At 44.9% G+C, this 25,099-nt stretch overlaps 1 protein-coding gene across 2 annotated transcripts in view; it reads left to right on the top strand.

Moving 5' to 3' along the window:
- The window catches only part of IPO8 (importin 8), a 672,931-nt gene that overhangs the window by 186,466 nt on the left and 461,366 nt on the right, over window positions 1-25,099 (top strand). For both annotated transcript variants that reach the window (XM_086952791.1, XM_086952792.1), the window contains 3 exons: window positions 4,273-4,367; window positions 15,283-15,367; window positions 20,644-20,778. In XM_086952791.1, coding sequence (XP_086808917.1) covers window positions 4,273-4,367; window positions 15,283-15,367; window positions 20,644-20,778 — 315 coding nt within the window. The remainder of the gene's footprint in view (window positions 1-4,272; window positions 4,368-15,282; window positions 15,368-20,643; window positions 20,779-25,099) is intronic.

Genomic DNA, 25,099 nt, shown 5'->3' on the forward strand with positions numbered 1-25,099 from the left:
ATAAAATTTTTCTACCCTTTTATGAATTTCTGCATTTAAAGGGACAGTTAGAGCTGAATGTCTAATTTCTTTTTGATCAAAAACTGGAACAACGGGTCCAATTGTTACTGGTACCGTTACTGCTTCCATGCCTTTAGTTAACTGCTGTATTAATTCTTCTTTTGATCGAAGATATTCTGAAATATCTCTAGTATCTTCAGAGAAATCTATCAGTTACTATTACGTTTCTTGGGATGTCATTTCTCTGAACTGGAGTTTCAGGATAATTTCTACTTTCTCCTGATATACTAGAATTAGTTCTTGTTTCTACTCTCTCAGGAAATTTGCATTATTCTGATTTAATATAAATGGATTTTCACCAGAAATTTCTCTAAGAGGAGCACTTGGAGAAGTTCCTTGAGGATTTCACGGGGTAGACCATGAACAAACTGGTTGATAAGGTGGCAGTTGGTTTTGATTTCGTAATGTAATTTCTTCTAAAACTGGATCTTCTAATTCACTATCTTCACCAATATTATTTCTTTTTGCAGAACTCTTTTGGCCAGATTCTTCACTAAATCTTGCTGGGTATAAATCATTACACATGTCTGCCTGTCTCCAACGACGCATTCTATCTTCATGAGTTTCTCTGTTAATATTCATTCTAGTACCTCTTGTTACACCTCTGTTCCCCTTTCTAAATCAAACATCTCCTCTTCCCATTCAGCTAAAGCCTCAAATTGTGTAGGTCTGGGTTTCGGTAGGAGAGACATCATTTTTTCTCTCAAGTTTTTCATCACCTTCATATTAAATGACCCATCTTCTGGCCAAGCCAATACACCATCATCTTTGGTATATTCCATCCAATTCTCCATCCAAAGAACAGTATGATAACCAAATTCACCTTCCATATAGGCTGCAGGTGTTTTATACTTATGAAGTCATTTTCCACCTCGCGTTTCTACTTTCTTGTCACTTTAGAAAATATTTTTTAATTTCTGAAACCATGAAGGCTTCTTTTCATCATACATGTTGTAATAACTCCTGTTTTAAAACAAATCCGCTTAGTTCCAAAAGATTGTAAATATTTTTCTTGTGGTTCCGCTACTCTAGCCAATCCGTGCGCGAAACTCACTAACAAGCCAATCCGGTTAAGCCACGTCACTATTCTGTTTAACCAATAGAATTGCCGTATTTCAGAATGAGCCAATCAGGTACAAGCCTGCAAAGTCACATGAGCCAATTAGTGCGCGAATACTGTGACGTATGCTAGCCAATCACAGCGCGAACCTGGTGACGTATACTGCCGCTGCAGCTTCACTGTCTCCGATTCACTCCTTGAACTAACCCCACATTTACAAAATATTTTTAATGAAATTCAGTTAGTAACTTTACGGAAAAACAAACCATTTGTCTGTTTCACTAAAATAAAGAGATAGTTTTTACAATCATTCAAATATCCTTCCACGTGAAATAGACAACGCTATTTTCACAAAATATTTGTCTAGCATACGCATTCATACGGAAAGTAACCCTAACCATTCATACGTGAAATTTATGGTAGGTCTTTCACCCGCCAATAAAAATCCTCACTTGCCAGTAAGAATAGACGGCGCTTCCTTACCCTTCACTCAAGCTTGGAAAAATTCTACTACTCTTTTCGCAATAAGTTTTAAAACAGGACAGTTGTCCCTATACTCGAAAGCTACGATTTCATAAACAATCCTCACTATACATTCAACCTATCATACCTAAGGTCCCTAAACTTGTGCTATACGTCCACAACACTAGTGATATATGTCAATACCACTATTTTGAATCAGAACAAATGCACTGTGTAACCTCACTTGTCACACTACTCTTGCCGGCACACTATGAATTTTCTCACTACTGGAAAAGACCTTTCGACTACATATAACAACTGGACAAACTTAACATGTTTTAGACATGTATCCTATGTATCTACATGTAGCATGTCAGTTACCATAGTAACCGTAACTTTGCTACCAGATAATTGATCCAGCGCTCCTAATGAAAAACTGTCTCACAAACGCTACTCATCTCCACAATACTCACCATTAATCACAAATCACTACCTAGGCCCATAAACTAAGGAGACAATTTTCAGCGACTGAATCATGTGTGACCTAATTAAAACACTCCGTTCAAAAACTATTTACAAAATTATATACAACTGCATTTCAATGTATTTAACCATGGTTTTAAATCATATAACATTAATTAAGTCACATAGACGAATGGATCTAATAATGATAACTGGACCATGAATAAACAAGACCAGCTTGTCATTTCAAAAATCTAATTTTTATTAACTTTATTATATTCAAAGAAAGAGCATTTTTATTCTGAAATCATTTTTTTATTAGCAAATTGAAAGCATCATTCAAGGATGGCTCATTAGTCTGACATTTCAAAGAAAATCATTAGCATGAATTAAAGCAAAATACAGTTTCCATTCCCTAAATACTATTTCCCTGTCTAAAACTCTCTTCACCTAATAAAATGATAAAGTCTGCTATCCATATGTGCGCCAAGAGTCCGTCAGCACGTCATTCAGGAATCGAGAAGCAAGAGAGCCCCCTCCTGTCTGTAGGGCCAGTTTTTATACATTTCTTACTAGCTAATTTTCTCAAAAAGTACTCTTTTCCCTGCCATCAGCGTTCCCATTGGTTGACAGATGTCAGACCATTCTCACGTCAAACTTTTCTGACCAAGTCCGGGGCACATCATAAGCCCTTATTGTTCTTAGATTCCTTCCTTCTAGCTTCCTCGGAAAAGAAACATTTCACCGAACACAAAACTTTTCACTTCCTAATCTTGGCAGGCGATTCAGGCTTTTTGTCCTTGGTGCTCTTCTCCAAGAACACGTATAACTCAACCAAAACAGTTCCGTTTATTATTCCGTTGTTTTGAAAGAAAACTCATTTTCTGCATAGAAGTGAAGGCTTCACTCTGGTCAAGTTTTGCATTTTCCAGCACTGCCAGTCAACCATTTTCCTTAGGCCCACTCGAGCTAATATTTAAACAAACACAAGACAGTAATTAATTAAAGAATTGAAACCCATTCTGTTTCCCTTCCCTTTGCTAAATATTAACCCAGTTAATTATGTTACCTAGCAAAGCACATATAAGCAACGTATATAAAAACCTTCTTTTAGGCCACCAGGATTCTCCACGAGCTTTTGCCACAGAAAAGACACGACAAAACATATGCACAGAAATATAGCACTTGCTATTAATTAAACAGCCGCATTTAATACTGACATTAACGATAGACAAGGTTAGTTTATTATTTTTCACAAACTTGCAAGTGCAACATGAAAGCACATTAGTCCCGCGTGTAGTATGTGCAATTTTAATCTAGGTTGGTTAATTATTCAACACATGCTATTAATACAGTTACATTATGGAATTTTAACTTTGCGAGTTTTAAACAACATCTCGCTCTATCACTACAGAATACTTCAAATCTATTAAGTACCCTCTGGATCCCCATGGGGGATTTAGATACTAATAAAGTATCATTAGCAAACATCGATGCCAGCTTGGGGGCATCAAGATCTTTCTCTAAGAGTAGGAAGTTTATTAAGCCATTTTGTAAAGGCTAAATAGGGTAGGGGCAAGCACGCAGCCCTGTCAGACACCGCGTTTGATCGGAATGGGAGCTGGTAACTTTCCCTCCTTGCCAAACCTAATTTGGGCAAAATTATCCTCCTGGAGTCGCTTCATAAGTTGAGATAGGTATGCTGGAATCCCCATCTCGTGGAGGACTGCCCATAGCTTTTCCCTTGGGACCAATTCAAAGGTTGACCTCAGGTCTACGAATATTTAATAGAGGCTGCCACACTCTAAACACATGGTCTGCCAGTGTAATAGTTGTACTTATGATTTCTTCTGAACAAATCTGATGTATATTTATTCTGAATTAGTTGCAAGTTGAGGAGAATTAACTGGCACGATTGCTCAGTGAGTTGAAATCTCGCAAGTAGCCACTGCTGTGTCAGAGAAACATACAACCTTTCATTCTTTTGAGACTGGTAAATTGAGTAATAGTGACACATTATGTACAGTGCCCAGGGAAGTCAAACCTGCGGTATGAAGTTCTATGCAAAAAAATTATTATTATTAAATTATTATAATATAACTGGGATTGCCAAACTATTTCATAGCAGTACGTACACAGAACAACGATGTAGTGCCCTTGCATCATAATTATGACATCGCACAAGCATCACATTTTGCAGATTTTTCTTATTCTGCTTATTTTTATAGGAAACATTACAGGTGGATGAAGATGACAAGCCGGAGCTGGTCTGTTGGAAGTGTAAGAAGTGGGCACTGCACATAGTAGCCCGCCTTTTTGAACGGTAATGAAATAGAAATGTTACATCACCAATTTGTTTTGCATGTTGTACAACTGTATTCTGTTTAAGATTTCAGTCGGCTGTAATGTTCTATTTTTTATTTTTCCTCTGATGCAATTTGTTACAACTCTAAATTTAAAAATATTACAATCACTATAAAGAGCTTGCATAGTGAGATCAATGGCCCAACGTATACCATTTCGTTTTATTTCCCTCTGAGAACAAGTCGAATAATGATTTGTGTTCCAGCTTCTGCTTTAAACCTCCTGTAAATAGTACAACCCTTTGCCAATTACTGATCCTGTTAAGGTAAAAAAATGCAATGTAAGGATACATTGAGACACAAATTTTCAAGGTATGTATAATTTCCATACTGGTTTCATACACTGTACGTTTTTTTTGCAAATCTCTCATGGCCATTAAACACAGTTTTTATAATCGAGCTTACTGGCCAGGTTCAGACTCCACCAGTTGGAAGTATTTGGCAAACGTATCTGCAATTTACATTCTCAATGTGCTCGTCTGATTTGACTTTCAGGCCACATGTCTGAAATCAGTCCCGCTTTGTGGGCATTTTAATCTTTCTAATGCTGATAAAATAAATGAGTGCAATTAAATTGGGTAATAGCAACATCTGCTAGTTTCAGTGCTAAGAGTTTGGTAGAAGACTATGGTAGGAAGTGCTATATAAAGCGGACAATGAAAAGCACAGAGTAAAGACCCCATGAGACTGTTCAAAGGAAGGAAGACCTCATTCAACTTATTAATGACTTACTTTATCCATTAGTTGGATCAATAGTCCAGTGTTAACTGTTATCTGATAGACATCTAGCCGCAGATTCCTTAACTTAGAATATGCCCAGGTGCCAGTCTGGATCCAGAGATTTTTCAGCAGTACCTCTGCGCACCAGGGGACTGCGTCGCATGGCTCTGCCCTGACGTCGTTCAAGGATATGACGTCAGTGGAGACATAAAAGTCCATCCTGGCACGCTGACGTCCTTTTTCTTCTTTTCTGCGCCTTTGTCGCAGAACCAGGAGTAGTGGTTCCTCTGGCCCTATTTTTTGGGCCTTACTGACGTCTTCTGCGTCTGGGAAGAGTGAGCAATGCCTTCAGGCTTCAAATCGTGTGAGAACTGTACGTGGCAGATGTCAGTGACAGATCTGTACGCAATCTGTATGTGGTGCTTGAGTGAGCACCACGGCTCTAGGGAGTGTGAAGCCTGTCTGAAGCTGAAGTTACTGCGTGAATGTAGGATGAAATTGTCTGCCCGGATGTCCCATTCGGAGTCTAAACATCAGTGGTCACCATCTCGAGCTGGGGCTCCTGTCCGGGGCAGGTCTCGGAGTCATTCCCCGGGACATCGCTCACCTTCCTCAGGTAAGCGCAAGAAGAAGTTACGGCGGCTGTTGGCCCCAAGTGGTCGTGATGTCGGTGACCGCTGCTTCTGGTCTTCCCCGGACACAGCCCCGCAACAGTCGAATCCCGCCTACCCTCACTTTCCAGGCGTTGGGGCAAATAGGACCCAGATGGAAGCCAATTACGAGGCTTTGCAGACCAGCTTTTGGTCGACCCCTCTCCCTTTCGCGCCTTTAAGCTCCACAGATGTGGTAGGGACTTAGGTTGGGAGCTCCCTGGCGGGTTCGCCCTCGGTGACAGTCAAGTGCCCTGACTGGTTTCGGAGTCGGTGCAACGTCGTGAGTCAGCCCGGTGGGTCTTCCCATTCACATGTCGGGCCGCAGTCCACCTACAGTGTCCGGGCACAGCCCTGTGGGGCTCCCTGTGAGGATGCCTGATGCGGCCTGATGGACAGAGCGCAAAACTTTTCAGACACTCGCCCCCAGTGACAGATCTGGGTTGAATCCATCATCGTTCTTTAGCTCACTACGCTACCCCAGTTTAGACACCGTTATATGCAAATCAGTCTTGACCCTGTGACTCATGGTAACAGTCCAGCCCGAACTGCTAAGCCATGTCTTCCCTGGATTGGAAACAATCATCCTGGGACCAGTTTCGAGCTAACAGCCCTTATCAGCCAGGCAAGATTGAATTCAGTAGCAAAGTGAGTAAGGGACCCACGTCTGGGCAGACCCTCCCACCATAAGGCAAACAAAGCAAACACAAGGAGGACATGTCCCCGAGCCGACGCCGTCCCACACCGCATTCTTCCATTGCGGTGGATGTTAGGTCGACGCAGGTCATCAGAGTCCTCTTCGGCGTTGTCGATACGATGCTGTCTCGACGTCGGAGACTGTCTTTCCTCCTCCTTTGCTAATGGTAAGAGACCCCTGGGGATTCTCTTCCCCCCCCCCCCCCTCCCCCAGTGCTGCCTACGGGTTCCTCGGTAACATGGTGAGGTGGAGCATCTGCAGTTCCTTGGGTTTCCGCTGGCTACAGAGTCTTTGGCTTTTGTTGGATGTGCTAGCCTGCAATCACTCCCTAATTATGAACTGCTGTCGCCACCTAGAATGACCACAGAGGTTAGTGCAGCGTTTGCGTGAGTTGTTCAAAAAGTTGCTCACACTTTACCCTTCCAGCCTCCCTCAGTCTCGCTAGGTTTCCGATCCCTTATTGGATATGCTCCACCAGGGAAACACTGATATTGAGCCTTTGCTGCCGTTTTGCAGTCTTTATACGACATACTTCTGGGGACCTAGGCGAGGCCCTCCTCGGAGGAACCCTGTGGAACGTGCTATCGCACACTGTCATCGCCCGGCTCCAGATGACCCTGTTTGTCTGTCCTTACACCCTAAGAATCAAAGGCTTGTTCTCCAGGCAGCATCAGCTTTGTTGCCATCGTCCTGTCCTCCGCTACGCCCACCTACTGGGGAGTCTCGCAGGTTGGAGACAAGTGGTAGACAACTGTTTGCGTCCGCGAGCTCGGGCCTTTTGTCCTTGAACACGTCCTACGTATTTGCATGGGCTACTTTTGCTCTCCTTCCCTATCTTCCGGAAGGCACTCGGGCTGCCTGACTCTGGTATGCCAAGATGGTCGTGAGCTGGCAACATTTTCTATTCGATCAGCCATGGACACCACTGACTTTGTGGGTTGGGCTATAGCCAGGTCAGTTGCTCTGCCTCGCCATGCTTGGCTGCGTGATGGCAGTTTCTGTGAAAATGCTCAGGAGCGTTTGAAAGTCATGCAGACTCACTGGTCTAGTGTCTCATGTCTAGCTTTACTAAGTTGACATTGTTTTAAGGCCAATGTTGCGATCTTGTTTGCATTGGTTGCTACTGCCTTTCTCTGGTTTTCGTCTCTGGGTTCACGCTATTTCCCAGACGGACAGTACAGCTATACACCTGTTTCTGCCCTTAATATCGTCTCCTCTGCCTAAGAGCTAGTCTCAAGAGGTGTTCCCTTGCTTTTATATAGGATGTGACATACCCTATGTGGGGTATTCGTTGGTTATTGTATAGCCATTTGGCCTTACCAGGGGAAGTGTTCTTCCTGGGTGGTGTGTGTATAATGTTCCAGGAACGGTTCTTCCTGGATGGTGTAGGTCCTTCTTGAGGATCCTGTAAGGTCCTCTTAGGATTGGTCTCTTATTTCCCTCTGGGAAATTTTCCAGTAGTTAATTTTTCACTTCTTCACACTCTCCCTACTCCTCTAGTACGACCCACACGGGTCACATAGTTCTTTTTGGAGCTTTCGTGGTGGTGTAGCTCTCTCTTGGTGCTTACATGCTTGTCTTTTCTGGTTGGTCTGTAGTTCTCCCCTCCCTCTGAGGATGCAGACTTCTCTAGAGTATTGTTGAGTTTAAGCTATGACGGCGTGTGTACCTTTTTTTGCATTCAGCTGTCTCTCATGCGTTTCGCTGGGTTTTTCGTCCTCTGTTGTCGATGTTAGCTGTCTCAGCCATCAGCTCTTGTGAGCATGTTTTCCGGTTCTACTTCCGGAACAGTTTCTATCCGCTTTCTATTCTGGCACGGTATGTGGGTACACACTCGGTATGTTCACAGGAACTTGATGCTTGCTGGTCCATCTTGCACCACAGCTTTGGCTGCATTCTACTCTTTGTGGTATTGTGTGCTACTTCAATCTCTGGAGTTGGGAAACCCTTATGTACGTGGTCTTCCCTCTGCTCTTTGCCGAGCAGGGGCTGAAGTCCCTCCGCTGATGTTATCCTTGGAAGTCTCTCTGTTTCGAGATGCTCATGGTGAATTATACAGTGTCTATATATGTATATGTATCCATGTTTCTGACTATATATTTATGTATTATGTCCTGCTATGGTTCACATCGGTGCCGTATTGTGCGAGCTGCTGTATTTGTCTTGGGCATGCCCTCTGACTTGCCCTTGTTAAAAATTTGGGGGGGAATATCCGCGTTGTTGCGAATTCAGAAGAAAGGAAATTTAACGAAACTTGTTATGATAACATTCAATTTACATTGTGTCATTTTTATTGAAACGTATTCATTTTAATATGGAAAATATTTTAAAGTGTTGTTTTATTTCTGTTTATTCATTCGAGTGCTTGTGGATACACAGTATTTTTTGTTTTTCCGTCTGGTGCGTACACAAATAAATCAGAAGGTTTTCAGACGCGTGAGCTGGCCACATACAGTTGTCCATGTGAGAAGCACGGATTTTCCAAATCTAGTCCACACACCTGCAGCGATTGTCCTTGTGCTTTGTTGATGGTCATTGCAAAAGCGAGTCGCACCCGAAACTGTAAACGTTAATTCTGTTTATTTATTCGAGTGCTTGTGGATACTCTGTATTTTTTGTTTTTCCGTCTGGTTCGTACACAAATAAATCAGAAGGTTTTCTGACGCCTGAGCAGGCCACATACAGTTGTCCATGTGAGAAGCACAGATTTTCCAAATCTAGTCCACACACTTGCAGCGATTGTCCTTGTGCTTTGTTGATGGTCATTGCAAAAGCGAGTCGCACCGGAAACTATAAACGTTAATTCTGTTTATTTATTCGAGTGCTTGTGGATACACGCTATTTTTTGTTTTTCCGTCTGGTGCGTACACGAATAAATCAGAAGGTTTTCTGACGCGTGAGCTGGCCACATACAGTTGTCCATGTGAGAAGCACGGATTCTCCAAATGTAGTCCACACACTTGCAGCGATTGTCCTTGTGCTTTGTTGATGGTCATTGCAAAAGCGAGTCGCACCGGAAACGTTCAGTAAACGTTCAGTATTGGAAAGATTATGAGGGCCCTGGGGGGGCGGTAGGCCGATATATAACAAATATATATATATTTTTTTTTGCCAGAAACCTTCGCGGGAGTGTACTCAACAACTTCCCAAAGTTTCATGCCGATCGGATGAATGGTGTAGTAATGCATAAAGGACAACTAGACAGACATACATTCTTTTTTATATATATATACTAGCTTACCCGTCGCGCGTTGCTGCGATCTCAGAAGAAAGGAAATTTAAGGAAACTTGTTATGATAACATTCAATTTACATTGTGTCATTTTTATTGAAACTTATTCATTTTAATATGGAAAACATTTTAAAGTTTTGTTTTAATTCTGTTTATTTATTCGAGTGCCTGTGGATACACGGTATTTTTTGTTTTTCCGTCTGGTGCGTACACAAATCAGAAGGTTTTCCGACGCGTGAGATGGCCACATACAGTTGTCCATGTGAGAAGCACGGATTCTCCAAATCTAGTCCACACACTTGCAGCGATTGTCCTTGTGCTTTGTTGATGGTCATTGCAAAAGCGAGTCGCATCGGAAAGTGTGAACGTTCAGTATTGGAAACATTATGAGGGCCCTGGGGGCCGGGAGGGCGATATTTAACAAATTGTTCTTATTTTTTTTTTGCCAGAAACCTTTGCGGGAGTGTACTCAACAACTTTTAACAATTTTTTTTTTTTTTTGGCCAGAAACCTTAGTGGTAGTGTACTCAACAACTTCCTAAAGTTTCATGGCGATCGGATGAATGGTGTAGTAATGCATAAAGGACAAACAGACATACTTTCGATTTTATATATATAGATATATAGATATATCCCAACTCGTGAACAGAGGACACGGACGAATTCCACGGCAAATGTTTGTTAGCGTGCAGAGTGACTGTCTACGCGTTTCAACTGCTCACAGCAGCCTTGATCACAACATTAAGGGCCATTTTTTTGCGAACTTATATATTGGTAAATACAAGTGATAAAACATAAACAAAAGCTGCAATGGACATAGAAAACATATCCAATTGAAAATGTGCACATACATTGGCATAAATTCTGTTAAATACTTGCTGTGAATATATATATTTGGTTGCATATCTATTTATGTGTGTATGTATGCATATGTATACATATCATATATGCATACTAACTGAGAGAGAGTACACGTACAGGGTTTTTCCCTGTTGCAATAGCTTGGGTTTCATGCTCCAGATTCTGTGTCTCCCTCTATCTGTCTCTCGCTTGCTCTCTCTCTCTCTTTCTTGAGACCGAGCCCTCTGTTTGTGTCCGGCTTCTGCCGGTATCCTTTGACCAATGTATCCTTGTGTATAGCTGGTCAGTATGACTACCTGGTGATACGTTCGGTGTCTTTCTGCTGCCGCATGTGTGCTGTTGCTGCTCCATTTCATGGGATTTTGCATGTGTGCGGTGTGCCTCCCAAGGTCAACACTGTCTGCATATGTGTATCCCTATTGTCCACAACCTTGTATCTCATTGTAGTCATGGTTTTGTATATCTTTACATGGATGATATCTGTCTCTACACTTGTCACTCTTGGCATCCACTGTTGTGAATGCTCATTTTGTACGCTCTGACTCTGTCATGCTGTTTTGTTCTTCCTCTGGGACTTTTACTTTTTGCAGGTCCATGGGATCCTGTGCACGGTTCTGCTTTTAATCCTTCTTACAGAAGCTTATGGATTTTCTTTCACTATGTACTGGCCGTTCTGGTGTCTGTAATTTCCCTTCGTCTCTTCCTGGTTGGTGGGAGCCTCGTGCTGTCCTCTGAAGGACTGTGGTACATTGCCTTTCCTTGTTCAGAGTTTCAGGCCTCAAGTGTCACCCACGCTTGCACTTGTTGTCTCCACCTGCTTTCGTCAATCTTTATTGACAGATCAGTTCTCTTTGGAACTTCGTGGGGTTCAGTCACAATGGGGTATAGCTTTGGTGTCTATTCTAAGTTGAGGAGTCTGCAGCTAGATGTCGCTATCAGATGAATAAGTTACTTAGCTTCGGTAACGATGTATCTAGTAGAGACACAGTCTAGCCGCAAATTCCTTAACGCCCACCCATCCTCCCGAGAACTTTTTCAGGTTGGGGTCTTACCCATTGGTCTTTCTACCAGTGGTTTCTGTCTTCATGCGTGTTAGTCTACTTCACATTATTCCCAGGTGAGGATGTTTTATTCTGTTCTACCTGTTGCTTCTCCACCCATTCTCGCTTTGGCTGGTGGGCTCTCTTATCCAGCCATACTCTTGCACCCTGGTTCTTTTCCAGTGTGGAGCTTGATCATACCGTTCCTCCCTTCCTCCCTCCGGATACTTTTCTCCATTAGTTTGGGATCTATTTGACTATGCTACAAGTTGATTGGTCATATATATATAGTATGTATGGCTGCACATTCTCTGTTGTTACAGAAATGTTGTCATTTGCCATAACAGTCCTGTTGTTACAGTATTGTTGTCCATTTCCATAACATTCATGTGGTTGCAGACTGCTTGTCGTTTACCATAGCATTAATTTCCATTGCTGTTTTGCCTCATAGGAAGGTAAGGTTCTTCGCTTGTGCAAGACTGTTTCTAGGGGCGAGTGCTATGCTCTCCCCTCATTAGTCCTTTACAGTATGAAGTGTTTTTCTTTGACGTGCATTGTGATGTTTCTCATCACTTTATTCTTATTGTCATGGTTGCTTCCACTATTTTTAATTTTTTTTGCCACACTGTTCCCACACTCACCGTTTTAGTACCGGCTCCGCGTTGTGGCGCGGAAATGTTTCACAGCAGAAAACTGACGTCAGCGCACCGGGAGGGACTTGTATGGCTCCACTGACGTCCTATCCGTGGACGAAGTCCGGGCGGAGCCATGCGATGCTGTCCCTCGGCACGCAAAGGTACTGCTGATAAATCTGCAGATCCAGACTGGCGCCTTTGGGATATTCTAAGTTAAGGAAACTGCGACTAGACTACCAGATACATTGTTACCGAAGGTGAGTAACTTGTTAATTTGTGATACTGAGTTAAGTTTTCTTTGGAGGCCTAAATCCTTTCATAAAGTTGCTAGTTGGCCATGTATGAAGAATTGAGTTGAAGTGGAGACTAATCAAGGTAGTGTGGCTTTCTTTTGAGCGCTAAAATCAATTATTTTCCCTTTCTTCTGCCTTCATCTTCTTTTGTGGATTTAAAAGATGATCTGGATTTACTCTTTCTTTTTGTTTACCTTCTCTTAGACTGTCCGGCAATGTGGTTAAACCTGTACTGTGATCTTTTCTTCTATCTTTTGGCCTCCTGATTGCAAACCTACCCAATCTTGCAAGCTTCTTGTTAGCCTTAGGATTCAGAATATTAGAGGCAGGGGTTTCAAAGTCTCCTTACAACTGTCTTCTTTACACCTTCTTTAACACCTTGGCTGCTAGGCGTTTTCCCCTCCTGTGCTGGAAATTGCTATTTGACATTATTTTATGACGAGCTGGGCTCGTCATCAGCACAGCTCAACTGTGCATCATGACGAGCTCAGCTCGTCATGAGCATCGAAAGGGTTAAAGCAGCTGAAGCTATCTGAGTTCAAATTCCTGATCTGTTCAAGAAAAATCAAAGGGGGTTATTTAATGTTTAGTGGATGTGGAACCCCCCAAAATTGGAAGTTATCCTGTCTTCTGTATTTAAAGAATATACAAATGTGTACACTTTAAATAGAGCGCACTGGACATCTGCCAATTTCTTGTGGATGTTCTGTATCCTCTGAACTAGATAGCTGCTTCCCACCTCCCCAAGTCTCAAGCCTTTTCTCTTGAGAGAGCCATATTTAGATTCAATTAAGCCATTGCTGCTGCAAAGTTGTCTTCTAGTTTGGTTGCTCATTTCATAAAATGATGCTACAAAAGGCTAAACAGCCTTGACAAATCATTAAATATTCATACCACTTGTTTGATAGTAGCATCCCACAGGGTAGTGGCCTGGGTTATTATACCCTTCCAACCCAAAGTTGCAAGTGTAGTGTGCCAGTGTAACTGTAACAGCAGTGGGTCTTTTGAGTGTCAAGTGTAATGATTGGAAATAGATGACCTGTAACTATCCCCCGGATTGCAAATCTAATCTGTCTGAAAGGTGTACCCATTGGTCAATTGTCCTAAGTTCAGCTGCCCAGTAGTATTTTCGGATGTCAGGACGAGCTAATCCATCATCATATCATCTCCTTCTGAGCTTGTTGAGTGCGGTGCGTGCTGGCCTCCATCCCAAAGCACAGTCCGGAGGGCAGTCTATAGCTCTAAAATAGGCTGTAAGGACCGGGTATGGTGTATTGTGTAGTGTGTAAAGAAAGCAGGCAGGGCTAAATTCTTAATCAACGCAGCCCTACCGAGCAGAGATTATGATAGGGGCCTCCAGTGCTACACATCGCTCTTAAGTAGCGTCAACAGCGATTGAAGTTTTTTTTTTGCAAAGAAGAGTTCTGGGTCACTAGTAAAAAATATACTGAGATCAAAGACCATCTGGGCTTCATACACATAGGGCAGTTCGGGCACCTGCCGATACAGAATGTAGATTAACAATTTAGTCCAGCTGATCACATATTCCGAACTGCGACCAAAGAGAGGGGTTTATGCATTATTCCGTCAACGGATCCGCCACATATAGCAGGATGTTATCTACATAGTGCGAAATTCTGTCCTACCATTGCTCAATCCAGCCGGGACCACGGATCAGTGGATCCATCCTGATTCAAGCCGCCAATGGTTCCAGCAAGAGGGCAACGAGGAGTAGAGAAAGTGGGCAGCTCTGTCTGGTGCCGTGCTGAAGGCCAAAGTTCTGAGAAGTCCCCCTGTTGACAGCAACCTGGGTTAGGGGTTCAGTGTGGAGGAGCCTTACCCCTGCAAAGAACTTGGGGCCAAAACCCCATCTCGGTCAATACTTCAAAAATGTATGACCATTTGACGGTGTCAATGGCCATATCTGCATCTAACCAGAGGACTAGTATGTTCTCATGAATTATTCCGGCCCAACCGAGCACTCCTTGCAGCGGTCGAAGATCAAGGATAGTGCTGCTTCTGGGCATTATGCCGGATCAACCTGGATGGACTAGTGTAGCGATAACTTGGATTAGTTGCAAAGCCAAGAGTTTGGGCAGGATTTTGACTTCAACGTAAAGGAGCAAAATCGGTCTACATAAAGGACACTCTTTATGTGTGACGACTCTGGTAGCCTTGTGCCCTACTCTCTTTGAACACCCTCAAAGTTTAATTCACGTATAGTTCAAACGATTTCCTCTTCCACAAGGTCTCCTCTATTAGGTTTAGATCATCACTTTTGAGGGTGGGGAGCACTATGTCGGTCAGCAGTTCGCAGGATTCCTCCGCTGTAGTGGTCTGAGATGGGGATTAAAGAGGTCGTAATAGGAGGCAAAGGCTTCGATAATCCCCGGTCTGTTAGTCTTCCATTTCCCTCCCTCAGTGCGAATTTTCAACCATTTACCATGCAGTAGATCTCTCCATCCCAACACTTACTATACATTGATAATTATCGCTAAACAAGTAGGAATGTACAGTTAGTTTAATGTTAAACAGCGTGAAATTAGCACATTGTTACAGTTTAATAACAAAAAGATTAATATAGGTTGGTCCATTTAACTAGGTTGTGGGGCACATTGTAAAACATACTGTGAAATTCACAGATGTGCTTACTGTTTTACATTCTTCATATCATTTATTTTCAGTACTCACTACATATTGCAATATTCTAATGTTCTGTTCACTGTTTGCATTTTTCCTTTTTTGCAGGTATGGGAGCCCGGGAAATGTGACTAAAGAATATTTTGAGTTCTCAGATTTCTTTCTCAAAACTTATGCTGTTGGAATTCAGCAGGTAAAACTTTGATGTTTCCTGTGTTATATTGTCCTTTATGTATCATTTGTCTGTGAATTCAAGGTGTTGAGCCAATGAGTGATTGATTATAGGCGTTCTTTTCCTGGGGATGTTCATCAATAGTGCTCCTGCATGTGGGTGGGGCAGATAATTGCTTATGACTTTGATGATGATTCCCCTGGAAGAAAACTTGGATTAAATGTTAGAAACCTATCCTTCTCAATTTGATCTGGCCACTGTGTATGTATAGGTGTGTCAGAGATTCCATAGGAAGTGCATCTTCTGTTTTGCTAATAACTGAATGATCAATCTGCATAAACTTTCCCAAATAAAGTTTATCCACCTTGCTCCATCTTGGAATGTTTTGGGGTCATTTGTCAAGTGGAGGCTGAGAAAAAGGGGACGAGAGGTCCAAATCACATACCAGTAAGCGTGCTTTTTGTGATAATTAATTTTGCAACATATATTTTATTGAGATTTTGGGGTATAGCGTACATCACAGCGTTCCAAACTTTTCATGTTGGTGACACACTTTGTGGCGATGCATCATTTTGGGACACGGTATGGCAGTGTAGTGAGCAAGCCAGAACCTCCCAAGGGGGGGCGGGGGGGGGGGGGTTCTCCCCCTGGAAGAAAATGTTGAAACAAAAGTGGGCAATTGGTGCATTTTCAATCAACTTTGAGAAAGCAGGAAGGTTACTAAAGCAATTGTAAATCTGACCTGGCATGCACACATCTTTCTCTCTCTCTCCGTCTCCTTCCCTCTCTCTATCTCTCCATCCCTCTCTCTGTCTCCCTCCCTCTCTCTTTCCCTCTCTCTCTCTCCCTCTCCTTCTCTCGCTCTGTCTCACTTTGCCCCCTGTCTCTCTCTAACCGTCTCCCTCCTTCTCTCTCTCCCTCTCCCTCCCTTTCTCTCCACGTCTCCCTCCCTCTGTCTCCCTACCTCTATCTCCCTCTCTCTCTCCCTCTGTCTGTCTGTCCCTGTCTTCCTACCTCCCTACCTCTGTTGCTCTCTCTCCCTGTCTCCCTCTCTCCCTCTCCCTCCCTCTATCTCCCTCTCTCTCTCCCTCTGTATGTCTGTCTGTCCCTGTCTTCCTACCTCCCTACCTCTGTCTCCCTCTCCGTCTCTCAGTCTGTCTCTGCCACTTACTCTATCTGTCCCTGTCTCTATCTCTATCTGTCCCTGTCTCTATCTCTATCTCTGTCTGTCCTTGTCCCTGTCTCTATCTCCCTCTCTCCCTCTCATCTGTATCCCTCTTATCTCTCTCCCTCTCTGTCTCTGTGCCTCGGTCTGTCCCAGTCTCTGCCTCTATCTGTCTGTCTGTCCCTATCTACCTCCCTCTGTCTCCCTCCCTCTCTCTGTCTCGGTCTGTCTCTGTCTCTATCTCTATCTGTCCCTATCTCTTTCTGTCCCTATCTCTATCTCTATCTGTCCTTGTCCCTGTCTCTATCTGTCTCTAGCTCTATCTCTGTCTGTACCTGTCCCTGTCTCTATCTCCCTCTCTCCCTCTCATCTGCCTCCCTCTTATCTGTCTCCCTCTCTCTCCCTCTCTGTCTCTGTGCCTCGCTCTGTCCCAGTCTCTGCCTCTATCTGTCTGTCTGTCCCCGTCTACCTCCCTCTGTCTTCCTCTCTCTGTCTCGGTCTGTCTTTGCCCTGTCTGTCTGTCCCTGTCTCTGTCTGTCTATCTCTGCCTGTCTCTGTCTCCCTCCCTCTGTCTCCCCCCCTCCCTCCTTCTGCCCCTCCCTCTGCTTCCCCCCCTCTCCCTCTGCTTCCCCCCCTCTCTCTCTCTGACTCCCCCTCTCTCCCCCTGTCTCCCCCTCTCGCCCTCTGTCTCCCCCTCTCTCCCTCTGTCCCCCCTCTCTCCCTCTGTCCCCCCCTCTCTCCCTCTGTCCCCCCCTCTCTCCCTCTGTCACCCCCTCTCTCTCCCCTCTCTCCCTCTCTCTCTCTGTCTCCCTCTCTCTGTCTCCCTCTCTCCCTCTCTCTCTGTCTCCCTCACTCTCTGTCTCCCTCACTCTCTGTCTCCCTCACTCTCTGTCTCCCTCACTCTCTGTCTCCCTCACTCTCTGTCTCCCTCACTCTGTCTCCCTCACTCTCTGTCTCCCTCACTCTCTGTCTCCCTCACTCTCTGTCTCCCTCACTCTCTGTCTCCCTCACTCTCTGTCTCCCTCACTCTCTGTCTCCCTCACTCTCTGTCTCCCTCACTCTGTCTCCCTCACTCTGTCTCCCTCACTCTGTCTCCCTCACTCTGTCTCCCTCACTCTGTCTCCCTCACTCTGTCTCCCTCACTCTGTCTCCCTCACTCTGTCTCCCTCACTCTGTCTCCCTCACTCTGTCTCCCTCACTCTGTCTCCCTCACTCTGTCTCCCTCGCTCTCTGTCTCCCTCGCTCTCGGTCTCCCTCGCTCTCGGTCTCCCTCGCTCTCGGTCTCCCTCGCTCTCGGTCTCCCTCGCTCTCGGTCTCCCTCGCTCTCGGTCTCCCTCGCTCTCGGTCTCCCTCGCTCTCGGTCTCCCTCGCTCTCGGTCTCCCTCGCTCTCGGTCTCCCTCGCTCTCGGTCTCCCTCGCTCTCGGTCTCCCTCGCTCTCGGTCTCCCTCGCTCTCGGTCTCCCTCGCTCTCGGTCTCCCTCGCTCTCGGTCTCCCTCGCTCTCGCTCTCCCTCGCTCTCGCTCTCCCTCGCTCTCGGTCTCCCTCGCTCTCCCTCGCTCTCCCTCGCTCTCCCTCGCTCTCCCTCGCTCTCCCTCGCTCTCTGTCTCCCTCGCTCTCTGTCTCCCTCGCTCTCTGTCTCCCTCGCTCTCTGTCTCCCTCGCTCTCTGTCTCCCTCGCTCTCTGTCTCCCTCGCTCTCTGTCTCCCTCGCTCTCTGTCTCCCTCGCTCTCTGTCTCCCTCACTCTCTGTCTCCCTCACTCTCTGTCTCCCTCACTCTCTGTCTCCCTCACTCTCTGTCTCCCTCACTCTGTCTCCCTCTCTCCCTCTCTCTCTCTGTCTCTCTGTCTCCCTCACTCTCTGTCTCCCTCACTCTCTGTCTCCCTCACTCTCTGTCTCCCTCACTCTCTGTCTCCCTCACTCTCTGTCTCCCTCACTCTCTGTCTCCCTCACTCTGTCTCCCTCACTCTGTCTCCCTCACTCTGTCTCCCTCACTCTGTCTCCCTCACTCTGTCTCCCTCACTCTGTCTCTCTCACTCTGTCTCCCTCACTCTGTCTCCCTCACTCTGTCTCCCTCACTCTGTCTCCCTCACTCTGTCTCCCTCACTCTGTCTCCCTCACTCTGTCTCCCTCACTCTGTCTCCCTCACTCTCTGTCTCCCTCGCTCTCTGTCTCCCTCGCTCTCTGTCTCCCTCGCTCTCTGTCTCCCTCGCTCTCTGTCTCCCTCGCTCTCTGTCTCCCTCGCTCTCTGTCTCCCTCGCTCTCTGTCTCCCTCGCTCTCTGTCTCCCTCGCTCTCTGTCTCCCTCGCTCTCTGTCTCCCTCGCTCTCTGTCTCCCTCGCTCTCTGTCTCCCTCGCTCTCTGTCTCCCTCGCTCTCTGTCTCCCTCGCTCTCTGTCTCCCTCGCTCTCTGTCTCCCTCGCTCTCTGTCTCCCTCGCTCTCTGTCTCCCTCGCTCTCTGTCTCCCTCGCTCTCTGTCTCCCTCGCTCTCTGTCTCCCTCGCTCTCTGTCTCCCTCGCTCTCTGTCTCCCTCGCTCTCTGTCTCCCTCGCTCTCTGTCTCCCTCGCTCTCTGTCTCCCTCGCTCTCTGTCTCCCTCGCTCTCCGTCAACTGCTGTCTCCCTCCTGGCTGTCTCCCTCCTGGCTGTCTCCCTCCCTCTGTCACCTCACCCCAGCTTCCCCGGCACACACAGCCGCACCGAGCACTTCACTGGTCTTTAAAAGACCATTTACTTGTTAATGAGGCTCTGTTGTGAATCGCCTGGCCCCCATAGAGCAGAATGTCTGGAATACCTCTTAATTATTAGCAGTTATGTGCTAAGTGCCCGCGGCACATCCACCTTTTGCAGGCAACACAGTACTGTGTCGGGACACACAGTTTGGAAAGCTCTGGCGTACATCAATGTAAAAGGAGCAATACTTAACATATGTAAGTTTACAGTAATGGAGATGGAATCAGCACCAATTGGACAGTCCATAACAGAACAAAATATAACGCAGCAGTTTCAGGAAAAAGCAACTGCAATCAAAGAGACAATACTGTCGGACATGCGTGCAAAGACAATTTAGATAAACATAGTGCCTCCGATAATCAAGATCAGGTTTATAAGGGGGAGGGAATGAAAGTAAAATCAAACAATAAACCTGGTAAAACTTCAACAAACTACCACTGAGATGTTATTGTAAGCAAGAATGCCACAAAAATATTGTTCAGGGGGAGCGCGCAGCCCAGGCTGCCGTACCAACCAATCACACACTCAGCCCCCTAACACGGAGCTGAGCCAGACCCACCAGCAATTTGTGGCCATTTAGACCAGGGTACCTCAGTCTGTCACTCTACTGTAAGGGATAGCCACTGCCCTTCATCGTCTTCGAGCAGGCAATCTTGGAAGATCAGTTGCCACACCTGTGCTTGCTCAGAATTGAGTTAATTAATGTCTACACCCATGCTGGAGGCGCTAGAAATACTCAGAGCCGCCCCCGCGGGTTTATGCTACGGCAGAAGCGCGCGGCGTCCGGTGAATCCACCACACTCCAGGTACTTGCAGTTATAAAGACTGGATTCTACTCCTTGATGCAGACCTCCGTGAGGTGAACAGATCGATAACTTTATTTACGCTTGGAATACGCATTTGATGCCTGAAGTAACTGTAAAATTTAGAGCCCTGAAGAAGTCGAGGTATTATACTGTACACGACGAAACACGTGTTGGCTGTTGTAATTAACTTTGGACATCTGGGGGGATATGAAGAAAAACAAAGAAATAAACGACAAAGACTAAACATTTGGAACTCTGATTATTGAAATTGACCTTGTGAGATTGAAAAGACAAATCTCACTCTTCAAGATAAGAGACACTTGCCAGATACTTGTTTGTGTTACATACAGGAATTGTTTATGTGTGCTCAGAGGTTATTGTAGATATGGAATGAAAGTGGTACCCCTGGCACTGGGCACTCTGATTACTATTGGACTGGAAAGAAGGCTGCTTTGCTAGTGTTACTGTTGCAGCTTCTGAATTTTAGTACACGTGTTTTAAAATGGTATGTCAGTCGAACACATTTTGTGCAGCATGAAACCTCACTTCAAAATTAAATATATGCATATTTCTTATTTTAAATTTTTTTTACATTCCCTTAGGTACTGTTAAAAATATTAGACCAGTACCGGCAGAAACAGTACATTGCACCACGTGTTCTTCAGCAGGCACTGAACTATCTGAACCAGGGAGTTATTCACTCCGTAACATGGAAGCAGATGAAGCCGCACATACAGGTAAGTGTAAAATGTGTTGTGGTGCTTAACTGTGATGCTAACCAAGTTAGGTTTCTAGATGGGTATTTTGTTGCAATGACCTTAATTTGGAATTGTATTCCTGTGTTGCTAATGTGATTAGTTGTGTCCCATATCTGTGTCTGTGTTAAAAATAATTAATTTGGAAGCAGGAAATCTATGGGTGTATTCTATATCTTGGCAGTTGAACTTGACTAAGCCAATCAGACGCTAACTCAACCAGAGTTACAGTAGTTAACACACTGTATTTTTTGTATTAGTTTGAACATGCTCACTCTGTAACATATGGTATTAATAATGGATTTGTTTGTCTTTTGTGCATTGAGCTCTGATGCAAGCATATGCATGTTTTATAAGGCAAACCTCTTAAAAATCATTATATAGTTATAATTTGCTTAATCTTGCTGAACATCATTTGATTTCTTTTCATGTTGGTTAAGTGGTTAGAAGTTTAATATGTGTAGTCTGAACATATTAACAATACCCTGATTCACTGAAGGATGAATTCTACAGTAGTATATTGACTCCTGCAAGGATGTTAAGAAAAATCCATTGTCTGCTCAGAAAATCATGTAAGGTGATTTGCAATGATAAATACATGTGTGTTGGGTGCAGGCCCTGGTCACTTCTGTGTTTATATGGAACAACATTTCATTCAGACTTGGCTCTCAAACATGAATTTTTAAATGACCTCCCAGGTCCTCACTCGACTACGTGTAGCTACCCATTTTGTAATAGGACAGTCCTAGATTTGATCCTACGACTGTTACTCCAGTAGCAATCATTTGTTTCTACCTACCACCATGCAATATGTTAAAATCTTGTTAGTTTATGTACAAAGCAGTAATAACAAAAACCTGCATGCCTCATGCTGCACCTGCAATCTCTTGAATCTAGACTCTTGCTAAGCCTGTAATGTAAAATCCCACCCTCTGAAACCGTATCGGAGACCTCATAAGTCTCAACCCGTTTTTTCTTTATTTCATAAAGAAGCTAGAAGCGCACACCTTCAAGAACAACCCATAGCAATATGTTATAGAAAGGCTGCTCATTTTACCTCATTGCTCCCACACCACTGCCCACCGTGCAGCCACTTGGCAAAATTATCTTTTAATCAACGTTCTTGCCCTCTGTTTGTTTGGTTCTTCTCATTGTTCACTGTTGCTTACTGAACCTAGGTGTGCACTTTATTTTGGCAAAAACATATTCACTCACTTGACTCTGTTTGAAAAACAGAAAGTGATTTATGTGGTTCCATAATCCTAAAGTCAGCAATACTGGTTCTGATTCATAGCAAATCTATAAACAAGCAGTGCCAAAGCCTGTGAGTTTTGCCTTTTGACTTTGCCTATGTAGACTTTTCAGCTTTACAGTCAACATCGGCAAAAAGAGAAAAAAAAAGGGTTTGAGGCATATGAGCTGCAGATTACACACTGTTGCATAGATCGCCATCTATTGTTGGGCCCGTATGTTTGCACTTGTTTTTGTCCTGAAAGTCTTTGGAAGTCACAACATAGGTGGCTCCTCCTTTGGATCACATTGCATATGGGCATCGGTTCCATCCTTAGATTGTTTTTTTCCGCAGTTGGGTTCTGATGTGGTAACTGCACTCCGGTTTAGAATTGATTCTACTTTCCGCACGCAATCCTTCACCCGTTATGACGGTATTGTCTCGAACGCGTTCCCCATCGACGTTAGTCTAAACAACTTCGAAGTCTTCGATTCTCGTCATCGACGAAGGCCTAAGGGCCTACTTGGGCCTTATCTTCTGGCTCATGGAAAGTATGCCATTCAAGAAGTGTCCTCAATGTGGGTCAAAGTTTCCCCACACCGATCTCCATGAGGTGTGCAATCTCTGCCTCTCACCGGAGCACGTAGCCAGAGACTGTTCAGCTTGCGCCTCCTTCCGCTCCAAAAAGACAATTCGGGACCAACAAGCTCGAAGGAACATGGCTCGCTCGTCATCTTCGATCCCTGACGACATCTTCCAAGAGGGTGTCGACGTGCCAGAACAGGAGCGGGCCGAAGAAGGCTCCGAAACCGAGGACTCAGATGTCGAGAACATCACTCCTGCACAGCGGTTCATAAGTACACACGTCGACCCAGACACTCCCGCGACACCCTCGAAAAAGGCTTCGGTCACACCTTCACCTTCGGGTCCTGGTGCACACCGAGAGACTGCTTCCCATGCCCTGCCTTCGGGCCTGGTAAAGAAGCCTACTAAAGCTTCAAGCGACTCTGGCTCGAGTCAGCCTACCTCCGGTGCCGACACACACACCTACTGGCTCCGAAAAAGAAGCCATCCTCTTCCTCATCCACGCCGACCGCTGCTTCGACATCCAAGCACTCCGCACCAAAGACTGGCACTGGCTCCTCAACACCAAGAACATACTCTGAGCCGACCAAAAAACTACCACCAAAGGGCCCTCCTCCCATGCTTCGTAGTCGAAAAAGTCCTTGAAACCGAGGAAACAACATGTTCCACCGGCCAAAGACACTACAAAAGGTCTCGGTTTGAAGCCAAAAGAACCTAGAACCGCTACCGAGTCGGTGCCGAAAAAGTCTGCGGAACCAAAGACCTCGGCACCGAAGGATCTACCTTCTACAGAAGAACTATTTCGACCAGATGCTACCCAAAAAACTCTTGTGAAGGATCCCAAAACTGGTCAATTGACTGAGCTCCAAGAAACGACCACTAGAGGGGCGTGCACCTGCTCCTCCTCCTCCTCCTCCTAAAAAGAGAGACATTGTAACCTCTCCATTAAGGATCCCTTCTCCTCCTCCTCCTCCTCCTCCTCACCCCATCACTCTCCTACACCATCCCCTACTCCAGTAGAAGATGATGATGATGTAGATAACACCTCGGATGATGCAGGGGAAGGCGCGGACAATGAACCACTAGGGAATCCTAGTTCTCCTGACTCCCCTGACCCCTGGGATGATTATAGCACCCCAGACATTCCTAACGTTCCACAGGATGACATATACCCCTCTAGGCCTTCCCCCCCAGAGGACACTATGGGCTTTAACCAACTCGTCCATAGAGCTGCCCAATACAATGGGGTTGACCTACACACAGACCCCGTGGAGGAAGATTTTCTCATGGTTGACCTACACACAGACCCCGTGGAGGAAGATTTTCTCATGGAAACTTTTGACACCACACAAAGTCCACCTCAATGCTATCCAGTCAGGGCTCGAGTCATCAAACCCCGAATCGAGAAAAAGGCTGCCCCTACAGCTCTTCATACCTTAGATGTCATTGCTTTACTACATTGAGAGAAGACAATCCTTTCGTAAGACCAAATAACTTTTTGTGTCTTTCTCACCACCACACAAAGGCAACCCTTATATCAAAATCTGGGATAGCTAGGTGGATTGTCAAATGCATACAAATTTGCTACCACAAAGCTAAACATACATTATCTGTTCCTCATAAAGCCCACTCTACAGGAAAGATAGGGGATTCAAGTACATTTTTAGGGAAAATTCCCTTAGATGATATCTGCAGAGCAGCTACATGGTCTGCACCGCACACATTCGCAAAATTGTGTAGATGTGCAAACTAAACTACAAGCTATTGTGGGCCAGGCTGTACTCCAAACACTATTTGACACTACTACAAAAGATTCTGGTGGACGCAGCTAGGAGGGAGTACTGCTATATAATCTATGGAACAGTGTGTAATCTGCATCTCATATGCCTCGAACGGAAAATGCTACTTACCAGTATGCATCTGTTCTTGTCATGTTGAGCTGCAGAGTTACACACGCCCACCCGCCTCCCCGGCTACCTTTATCTGTTCCAGTATTATCTTAATTAGATACAGCTTACATGGGCATCCTTCCTGTTTCTTACAAAGCTCCATCATTTCCCTGCTGACGAAAAACAATCTAAGGATGGAGTCAATGCCCATGCGCAATGTGATCCAAAGGAAGAGTCACCTATCTCGTGACTGCCAAAGACTTTCAGGACAAAAACAAGTGCAAACATCCGGGCCAAACACTAGATGGCGATCTATGCAGCAGTGTGTAACTCTGCAGCTCTACATGCCAAGAACAGATGCACCCCATAGGGATCCTTGGTTCCCGAAAGAACTAGAAGGACTACACCTGCAATCAAAATAGTTGGAACGCAGATGGAGAAAGGGATACGTTGAATCAAATCGTCTGATTTAGGAAAAGTTACCAGGCAGCTATTAAATCAGCTAAAAAGTCATATTACCATAGTCAAATAACTATGGTAAAATTCAATCAAAAAGAGATTTTTACTATCGTAAACTCATTCACTGATCCTAAGGGGG

Source organism: Lissotriton vulgaris, chromosome 1_2, assembly GCF_964263255.1.
Source record: "Lissotriton vulgaris chromosome 1_2, aLisVul1.2, whole genome shotgun sequence".
Lineage (NCBI taxonomy): Eukaryota > Metazoa > Chordata > Amphibia > Caudata > Salamandridae > Lissotriton > Lissotriton vulgaris.